The 10,870-nt window shown below is 42.8% G+C and overlaps 1 protein-coding gene across 1 annotated transcript in view; it reads left to right on the forward strand.

Moving 5' to 3' along the window:
* The window catches only part of PITPNA (phosphatidylinositol transfer protein alpha), a 39,338-nt gene extending 29,260 nt beyond the window's left edge, over positions 1 to 10,078 (forward strand). The window contains exons 11-12 of the mRNA XM_016211121.2: positions 6,382 to 6,450; positions 7,490 to 10,078. Of these exons, the coding sequence (XP_016066607.2) occupies positions 6,382 to 6,426 (45 nt within the window). The 3' untranslated portion in view covers positions 6,427 to 6,450; positions 7,490 to 10,078. The remainder of the gene's footprint in view (positions 1 to 6,381; positions 6,451 to 7,489) is intronic.
* The last annotated feature ends 792 nt before the right edge of the window (positions 10,079 to 10,870 follow it).

Raw genomic sequence — 10,870 nt, forward strand, 5'->3', positions numbered from 1 at the left:
GACTAGGAAATTTACTGAAAAACAACAAAGATGCTGTGTGTTAGAACACATGATTAAGATTCCCCTGAGGGCCCTGGCTGGTGTGACCCAGTTGATTGGAGCATCATCCTGTGCACCAAAGGGTCCCAGGTTAATTTTCAGTTAGGGTGTATACCCAGGTTGCAGGTTCAATCTCCAGTCAGGGCACATACAGGAGGCAACCAATTGATGTTTCTCTCTCACATTGATGTTTCTCTTTCTAAAATTCAATAAATAAAAATGTTTTTAAATTATTTTAAAAAAAGATTCTGCCACAATTTTCTTTCCCAGTCTTCCCTGTGGGTCTTCCTCTCTAAGTCCATATTGGCTCCATGAGTATTCTGATCCTTCCATAATCCTTCCATTCTTGGTACTTCTGGCCTACCTTGGGGCCTGTCTCTGAGCCTCCCTGTAGCCGGTCTCCCCATCCATGTGCTTGCAAGGGAATACGCCTGTCCCTTACTCATCACCTGAATCTTGGTGCAGAGGGCCCTTGCTTTATCTTATGGCTTTTTGACTAAGGGATCACCATCAGTTTTAGATTTTAAGCTTTAAACTCTAGGCTGGTTACCCAGAGAATATATAAGGGTCTTTGTGCAGTGAAATGCCTTGCAGAACACTACACCCAGTTTCCAGTTTGGGATTGTGGTAAATAGAGGGTGGGGCAAAAGTAGGTTTACAACTGTTCAGGTGGAAAATAATACAGTTAATAAATAGTGCAAGAACTGCCCTAGCCAATTTGGCTCAGTGGTCAGAGCGTTGACCCATGGACTGAAGGGTCCTGGGTTTGATTCCGCCCAAGGGCATGTACTTCGGTTTCAGGCTTGTCCCCAGCCCTGGTCGGGGTGCGTGTAAGAGGCAACCAGTCGATGTGTCTCTCTCACATCGGTGTTTCTCTCTCTCAAAAGCAATGGAAAAAATAGCCTCGGGTGAGGATTTATAAATAAATAAATAAATAAATAAATAAATAAATAAATAAATAAATAAATAAATAAAGCAAGCAAGAATAAACTCCGGCCTGCTGGTGTAGCTCAGTGGTTGAGTGTGGACCCTGGACCAGGTAACAGTTTGATTCCTGGTCTTGGCATATGCCCAGGTTTCAGGCTTGATTCTCAGTAGGGAGCGTGTAGGAGGTAACCGATCAACGACTCTCTCTCATCATTGATGTTTCTCTCTCTCTCTCCCCTCCTCTCTCTGAAATACTAATAATAAACTCCGCATTTCACATACTCACAATTCCAACCTACTCGCAACTGCAAACCTACTTTTGCCCCATCCTATGTAAGTTCTGAGGGTTAAGCTGATAAAGGGAAACCACTTAGTACCTAGCTCACCTGCTGGGCCATGAGAGCCTAGAATCCAAGATTCCCATTGTGTCTGTAGAGGGCAGAGCTAGGTCTTTTGAGGATGAGGGATCCCTATATGTGGAGGATGATGCTGTCCTGTGGAATCTAAATTCCCTCTGAGCTGCCTGGCAATACTTGACCCCAGGGCAGACCACTGGGAACATTGCACAACATCTTGAAATATGGGAGTAGCTTTATTTTCTTTTTAAATGTAGTTTCAGCCCGGCCGGGCGTGGCTCAGCGGTTGAGCATGGACCTAGGATCCAGGAGATCAGGGTTCGATTCCCGGTCAGGGCACATGCCCAGTTGTGGGCTTCATCAATGACTCTCTCATCATTGATGTTTCTGTCTCTCTCTCTCCCTCTCCTTTTCTCTCTCTGAAATCAATAAAGATATATTTTTTTAAAAATTTAAATAAATAAATAAATAAATGTAGTTTCATTTTTCAATATTAAGGTAATATATACACATTAAACATTTTTGGGAAAACAGTGAAAAGTAGAAAGAAAAAAGTCCTGTATTCTCACCATTTAAAGACAACCACTAGAAACATTTTCCTGCATTTCTAAGTCTTTCTACACTTTAATTCATTATTATTATTGGTTTGAGAGAGAGAGAAAAAACACATCCGTTTGTTGTTCCACTTATTTGTTCATATATTGGTTGATTCTTGTATGTGTCCTGACCGGGATTGAACCCACAACCTTGGCATATTGGTATATGTGCTGCCGAAGCGAGCACAACCTTGGCATATTGGGATGACGCTCCAACTGAGCTACCCAGCCAGTGATTTCTACACACTTATTTAGTTATGATTGTATTACATGTGCCAGGTGATTATATTACCTTTTTCTCTGAACATTATAATAAAGCATCTTCTCACTAAAAAACTTGTTCACATACATCTCTCTGACTGCAACATACATGCTGCTCTGTACTGTGTCATTTACCCTGTGTTGAGTTTTCCTTCATGTTGTTCCCAGGTTCTCACAGTTATGAATAATGCTGTGATGAATGTTTTTGTGCACTGTTTTGTTTTGTTTTTTAATCCTCACCTGAGGATATTTTTTCCATTGCTTTTCAGAGAGGGTGGGGGGGATAGAAACATTGATGTGAGAGAGATACTTCAATTGGTTGCCTCCCACGTGCTGACTGGGGCGGGGGATTGAGCCTGCAACTGAGGTACTTGCCCTTGGCTAGAATTGAACCCAGGACCCTTCAGTCTGTGGGTCGACGCTCTAACCATTGAGCCAAACCAACTAGGGCTGCGCATTGGGGTTTTTTTTGGTAATTAGGATTATTCCCTCAGAATAAATTCCTACAAATGGAATTAAGAGAATTTAAGGCTCTTGTTATTTATTGTCAAATTGATCTCCCAAAGGGCTGAACCTATTCATAGAGGCTTTCTAAATAGGTTCTAAAAACAGTTCCACATGTGCCTCATATCTGTGTTCCTTCGGGAATGCTAATTCATTTGTGGTTACTTTTCAGTGTCTTAAACTGATTTTTAACTAGCTTTGGTTTTTTAACTCAACATTTTATTTTGAGATGAGTGTAATATTCACATGCAGTTATGTGAAATATGCAGTTATGTGAAATAATAGATCTGTTTCTTCCAGTGGCAATGTCTTGCAAAACTATACTGCAGTATCACAACCAGGATATTGACATTGTTATTTTTACTAACTTTTTACTAACTTTTTAAGTCAAAGGAGTGTTTCATACTTAACAGTAAAAAGTTTTCAAAAGATATAGAAAATATTAAAAAATATAAGTCTATATAAATAAATAAAATAAATGAAAGTCTCTTTCCTCCAACCCCTGGCCTCATTCCTAGAGGAAATCATTGTGGGGGGAAAAACAAAAACTAGGAGGTTCTCTTTTCATGCTCAACTACTGTATGTGTGTGTATGTGTGCCTGTAATGGCTTGATTCAAGGAACACTACAAACCAGTTAAAATCTCTCATGTCACTAGGCCCCAGGAAACAGGAAATAAGCATTCTTACAGCATTTCATTATAAGAATGAAATAACGCATTTTTATTTCAGTGGCACCCTGGGGGCGCTCCTTGTCTCTGAGAATAGGGGAAGCTATCCGGTTCCCTAATGGGAAGTTGCATCTTATTTCAAGCAGTAGGAAAACAGGACCTAGCTTTGCATTAGCTGTGAACTCTCAGGATATATAGGGATCTGGCTGAGGCCCAAGGAACTTTGCTCCCATTATATTAAATTACTTGTCTCTCTGATTATTGAAAATTTATGAGAATGGTCATTAGTGAGCCGACATTTAATGAGCATGTTTTTGTCTCTTTTTAAAAATTTAAAGAATTTCAGACTTATAGAAAATGGCAAGAAGAATACAATACCCCTTTACCCAGAGACTCCATTTCTTTACAGCAAAGAATAGGACTCAGGACCACACAGTGCAGCCTTCTCATCTCTTTCAGTCTGGTGATATTCCTCAGTTTTTCCTGGACTTCCATTTTTGAGGGTTATAGGCTAAGCCATTTTGTATAATATCCCTAAAGTTGGGTTTGTCCAGTGATTCTGCATAATTAGATCCAGTTTATATATTTTAGGCCAGAATGTCAAAGATTCAGTGTTCTTTTCATTGTATTCTGTCTTTGTACCTAGTTCCTGGTGAGGTTACTTAGCTTTGTTCTGCTGAAGTACAACAGGGTGTCCAGGCTGGTCTAGTTCTTTCCATGACTCAGTCCTGGAATCGGCCATATCTCCAAGGAGCCCTGGTTCCTTTTAGTGGCGGCTAAGTATGCTCATTACTATTGGGGTGTTGCTGCTCCCAGACCTTCTCATAGGACAGAGGTAGGGAACTTTTACATTTATACTTATTTCTGTATCTACCTTACATATTATGTTCATACAAAATACCCCCAATTCCTGCCTAACACCACAGGGTTAAGTTTTTGTCTTTTTAAAAATATGGCAGTGCCCTTATCTTTAACAGATTTGTCATGTTGTGAACTCTTGAATTTATTGCACCCTTAGGAAATAATATAGTAACAGGTATTAATGTAGACAACTAAACTTACAGGAGCAATTATAATTTAAAGATATCATTCAGGAAAGTGAGTTTTGAGCAAAATCTATAGGAGACAAGCTTTCCAGGTGGAGCTAAGAGCCCACTCAAAGGTGTGGACTAGTGCATGTCTGAATGTAGACTTTCCTGTTTGGAGCAGAGGATCTTTGCTGGAGGCTATGAAAAGTGAGGCTTGTCAGACTGGTTGACCTTAAGACTCACGTATGGTCCATCTCCTATAGGTTCTGATTCATCAGGTCTGGCACCCAAGAATCTACAAGTACCCCAGGCAATTCTTTTGATCATGTTTGAGGAAACTCTGGCCTACATTGGGAAGGACCAGAATTTTTACCATGCCCATGTTCCTCGTGGACTTAACGGGGAAGAGGGGGGTTGAAAAGTGGCAGGAAGTGTATCCTGAGAATGTTTCTCATTAGAGAACTATCGCTACTGAGATAGGATCTCTACAAAATGTGCTAGTATTAAAGTTTTAGTGAATAGAACATAACTTTGAGGAGGGCTATAGCTTAAAAGTCCAGATTCTTCAGAACTTGTATACGTGCACATGCTACAGGATATCATTTAGAACAGAAATAGCAGCATAGATAATGTACTGAGTGTACACTCCATGCCAAGCCTTCTGCTATGATAAGTACTCTATATGAATATCATTATGCCTTCACCACAACCCCAGGACATATGTGCTGCTATTATCTCTACTTTATTATTGCAGAAATTGAGGCTTAGAGAGCAATGAAGTAATATGTTTAAGTTCACACAATTAGTGATGGTGCCAGAATACAATCCATGCAGTTTGATTCCAGAGGTCATGCTCTTATATGCTCAAAATTTGTTGAATGAGCCCTGGCTGGTATGGCTCAATTGGTTGAGCGTCCTCCCATGCACCAAAAGGTCACCAGTTCAATTCCCAGTCAGGGTGCATGCCTAGATTGTGGGTTCCATCCCCAGTCTGTGTGTGTGCAGGAGACAACCAATTGATGTTTCTCTCTCTTCCCTTTCTCTCAAATCAATAAACAAAATATTTTTTAAAAATTTGTTGAATGAATAAAGAATGAAAATTGAGCAAAAAACTCATAGATAGTAAGAAATATCTAATGGAAGTTAAAATACACATTATAGACATTCTGCAAACAGAATTTTCAAGCCAGAAAGGATTTGAGAGAGATCACCTCCACAGTATCCCCAACAAGAACTTGTATCCACTTCTTGGGGAGTGCTAGTGACAAGGACTACTCAGTGCTTTCAGAGAACACCCCATCCTGTTTTCCAGCAGCTTCACACTTCTTTTAAGCTGAGACCTGCCCCCTGTTCTTTCTAGCCGTGTTCTTGTGCCAAATTCTGATGCCACACTGTGTCCACCTGACTGGGCGAAGCCTCTGAGCAGAATTTGCTGCGTTCCATCCTCCTGTCTCTAGGGAGCCAGAGGGTTTTCCCACTCACTTCCTTCAGGTCTCTACTCAAATGTCACTTATCCGAGAGACCTTCCATAGACAGCTTATAAAGTAGCACTTCCCCCAAGTCGTTCTCCCTCCCAGCAGTCCTCAGCCCCACCTGACATATAGTAGTTTGCTTATTTCCCTCACTTTGCCCCAGAATGTAAGTTCCGTGAAGTGAGACTTGGACTATTTGGTTCACTGCTGAATCCTCAGGCCTGGATCAGTGCCTCATACAAAAGTGATGCTTCATAAGTATCTGTTGAATGATTGAGAGACAGGAACTTAAGAACTAAAACCCAACACTGGGGAGAGGAACAGGAATCGTGGATGGTGGGACTAGTGTCACAGAGCTGTAAATGGTATGGCTTTGGCTGTATATATGCAGAATTCTATTCTTTTGGTTGACTCTGTGCACCAAAAGTGCTCCACCCTATCTTGTGGCAGGGTTGTGAAGGCAGGACGTATCTGTGGTGAAGTTCCATCAGCAGCAAGAGCCTTCAATTTTTTCTGCTTTTTGTTTCAGATGAGACAAAAGGACCCAGTGAAAGGAATGACAGCAGATGACTAAAGCCACCCTTCCCCCTTCTGCACTGTATGTACCCCATTTCTCACTATGTATGCCAGTTTGGGTCCTCAAGGCCTCAGCAGCTCACTATGGAGTCAGAAAACTGGCTTCCTTCCTCATCCTGCCCTCTAGGAATAATGATTGCCATGCTAAACAGGCTTGTCATGCTCTTGGGCTTCCACTGTAAGAAATTATGCCTGTTAGGACATTTCAGGGACATATGATTTTACAAAGAACTACTCAGACAGACATGGACAGGGTGGTGAGACAGGGTGAGATGGGGTGGTAGATGCAGAATTGAAGCTTATTGGCAACTAATTACTCTTCCTCTCCTAACTTGAGCCATTTCAGGTTGAAGCTGGCATTCTAGAGCACTCTTATACCTCCCCCACCCTGTGCCAGAGCCAGTCTCTAACTCCCAACTGATAGCATCCCTGCCCATCCCACCCCGAAAGTCTGTTGGCGTTCATTGTTGTATCTGGTGCTTCATTTCCTTCCTCTTTATACCCCCTGATCCCATACTAAGTAGCTGTCCTCATCAGAGGCAGCATCTTTCAGAAGCTTGGAGAGTATTTCTGCCCATGCCATGGGACCAGAATGGGATGTCCCTTGTTTTATACTGTCACTCTTCCCTTCCTTCTAATTGCTCCCAGTGCCCTGCACACTTCCAGACCTGTTGTTTTTCCAGAAGCTCAAAGTGGGCTTGGTCATGGAATGAAAAACCTGGCCTTGCTCCTCATCAGGCTTTGAGAGATTATTTTATCAAATAAAAACTGGCTGTCCCCTAGCACTAAGGAGGCCTGAGGTCTTGCCAGAAGTGATACAGACCTCTGTTCACTCTCCCTGCCCCATGTGCTTGAGAACTTCTGGGAAATAAAAGGGTGGGACTAAGTGGATTGTTGCAATGCCAGCTTCTCAGTCACTGCTTGAACTTTACTTTCGTCTCTCCCCCTAACCCCCACCACACCTACTGGCATCTTTCTTCCTTTTGAAATTCTCCAATCAATGATTTACAGTGTTTCTGTTTTCCTCTGTTGCTTCCTTAATAATTGTATTTCTCTTCTAGTTTTGCAAGACAGTGGTCAACAGGAAGGCCCAGCAGCTCCACCCTCCTGAGTGACAGGCCATCTTCGGACGCAGCCTTTCTGTGCCCGTTCTTCAGGCAACTTTCAGTCCCTTACTGTAGCTAATTCTAGATGCCCTTTAATATTGTGAACAAATAGACCCTCTGGTATTATGAAGCCCGTGTGTGCAGGAGCCTGCTCCTCTGAGATATGTGGCGTGTAGGTTGCTGTATTTACAGCTCCTCCCTCTCCAGCCATTGTGTTCTCAACCCATTTCTGTGTGTCCCCCCAACCCCTGTTTATTTTCAAGTGACATTTTTAGTCTTTCAAAATAGCTGCCTTTTGTGATGTGGTGATTTAAATGATTTCAGTTTGTTTGTTTTCAGCCTTGGGATAAACTGAGGTATTTTGCTTCCTGAACAGATCTTTGCAATTTTGATGAGTGCTCACCTGGGGAGAGGGGATGAGTTAGAAATACAGGTTTTCCCCTTCAGTTCCACAGAACAGCAATGTGGCTTCATAACTCTGACCTCTGCTCCCAGTAACCCATTGTTAGAGTGCTCTAAGCACCAAAGAAATACCCAAGGCCCTGCCAGTCTCTTGTTTTGAAAATTTAACAAATACATATAACCCCTGTCCCAGACATTGCATCTCTGGTCACTAGTCTTAGAAATACCTATGGCTTCTTAACCCTCCTGTTGCCCACTCTATCTGCATCTCTGCAGAGTCCAGAATATGTCAGGGTCAGCTCTCTACCTGGAGGGGCCTGTCCAATGTGGCCCTTAGAATTGAGTCTGCCCTATATATACTAATTAGTCTGCCCCCCACAAGGAGCTCTGTATGTCCATGCTCCTCTTCCCATTTGGGCTGGTGCTGTCACTCAGCAATAATCCTCTTTTCTCTGCGCTTTCTTAGATTCTTGTCCTCTGTCCTTAAGGCTGGTCAGGACACAAGAGTCCTGATCTTTTCATGCTGCATAAAACAAGCATGCAAAAAGCTTCTTCTGAGCAGAACATGTTCCCTGTTGTCTCCAGTTGTTGGAAAGGATTTGGGAATCAAGAACTCAGTACTTCCTGCCCCAAGCTGAGTTCTGTCCTGGACAATCAAAAGCAAGTTGTGACCTTATGTAGTATGTAACTCTACCAAAGTAGGCCGGTGAGAGTCCAGGCTCCAGGGGAATAAAAGCCTCTGAGTGCTTCAGAGTTTCCTATGACTTGGAAGAACCTGGGTATGCCTTCCCCATGGGAGAATCTGAGGTAGCTGTGGTATCACCTAACACTTCCCAAATCTTGTGAAGTAATGTTGGCCAAGTGTATAGTGATCCAAACCCATGCTAGCCTGGGTGCAGCTGCTAATGAGAGAAACCAAATCTTTGTTGGTAGAGTAAGAAGTAGGATGGGAAAATTTATCCTCATGTTTCTGTCAGTTTGTTTTGCCTTATTTCTAAGTGCAATAAGGGAGTCTCACAGGATTACACCTGTGACATCCTGAAGGATGCTTCCCTGGTGTACTCCTGGGGCCAAGGTGGACAGACCAGACCCCTCAGCATGGTTAGCGCTGACCTTAATCAAGGCCCCTTTGGGACCAGATGTCCTGTTACACCTTCCTTTTAGTCTCCTCACCTTGTGGGGTCTATAGTAGCAATGGATCTGGTGTACAGTTCAGTTGGTCTTTAACATCCTACCTGCTAGTAGCATTTATTTGACTGGAAAAGTTGAGGTGTTCCTGGAGAAAAATGTAAATGTTTCCCACCAGCTCTGTATTAGCTGTAATTATATTTGTGCTAAACGCTCGCCCTTCTTTGTTCATCAACTACGTGAAATCCAGATGTGGGAGAAACAACTGGTAATATTCTAAGCAGACAGTTGTTTAGGTGGTTTGAGGGTCAGGTGTTAGTCTCCTTCCTTCAGCTCTTCTCTGAGATTCACACATATCACTCCAGCTCTGGTGGGGGCTTGCTCTTTATCTGCCTTTTCTCTGGCTTCTCCCACCTTCACCTGTTGCCCCAGTATGAAAGCGTCCACGTGAGCTGAGCTAGAATTCCCGGGAGTCAGTTGGATCTGGGGCTCCAGCCCACATAAACATGAGGAGGGACTTCCCTGGTCTATTCCATCCCCATGGATAGTGATGCTGCTGAGCAACAGTGTAGTCTTCTTTTAAGTATCCCCCTTCCCTCTTCACATCCCCCCCAAACTGGCTAGCATTCAGAGGGGCTTATGATGAAAGACTCAGCTCCAGGGTAGTGCCACGCCCCTTCAGATCAGCTGCTTCCATTCGTTTTCCAGGGTCACAGTCCCAGCTGGAAGCAGTAGTGCCTCTGTAGGAGGGGTGCTGGGCTCTGGCCTTCTCAAAGAGAGGTCAGAGACAGGTCAGTATTGTGGGCAGGCATATATCTTCCCAAGTTCTCTTAAAGTCCCTGCTGGGACTCCCTGACTTATTTTGGTTGGTTCCTAGAGCTACTTCTTTTACAAAATACACTTTGTAGACTTGATTAGATTACCTTATTTAATGTGAGTTTGTGCCTTTTTGTCTCAATCTTCCAATACAGGTATATTGGGGGAAAAAGCAGTCTAATAAAATCCTAGACAGAGCTTCATGGAGTCGAACTTATTGATGATATCCTTATGTCCATTTTACAATTTACATACCTTAAACTCTTGCTGATGTCTCCCATTTTACCAGGGAAGGATTAGGAAAGGTACAAGATATCTCTGGAAATTTTTGCAGGTGTACTTCATTAAAACATTCCCTTGCCATTTTACTTATGCAAACATCACATATCAGAGTAATTTGGCCATTTCCTACTGACAGTATTTTTGCTTTTATCTCTCCTCCTCTTCACGGCTCCCCCTTTTTCCCATCCTACCAAGCAAAATATTTAAAATAATTAACTTTGCTTCCAGGTTAGTGAACTTCTTGAAGCTTGTTTGTAAAACTGTGAATTTTTCTGGGTAAAGTCACGGCTCTCGTCAGATGCTAAAGGAATCACATCCACTGCCCTCCCCACCCTCCACTCCCCAAAAATATTAAGAACCAGTGATTTGGAAGAAATCAGAATGAATCTTTGGCAAAGTAAATAATCATTTCTCGTTTAGTCATAAAATAGAGGCAGTCACTTATTTTTCATTCATTAATGGCTAATTTTCTAAGATCCCAACAACCCCAAATATCCAATGTGTAATAGGTAATCTAATGAGTCTGAGGAGCGAAAAACGAAAAACACTTTAAATTGGGCGTGGAGAACTAAGAATGGAGGAGCCCAAGACCAACATGAGAAAGACTCCCTGGAGTTGGGTGGGGGAGAGCCTGGATTACGGGCCGGACAGTGGCTGGACGGCCCCTTCCCCCTTCGTTCTCTGGGCCTCTGGGCGTAGGAAAATTGG

The sequence above is a fragment of the Miniopterus natalensis genome, chromosome 17, assembly GCF_054644295.1.
Source record: "Miniopterus natalensis isolate mMinNat1 chromosome 17, mMinNat1.hap1, whole genome shotgun sequence".
Taxonomy (NCBI): domain Eukaryota; kingdom Metazoa; phylum Chordata; class Mammalia; order Chiroptera; family Miniopteridae; genus Miniopterus; species Miniopterus natalensis.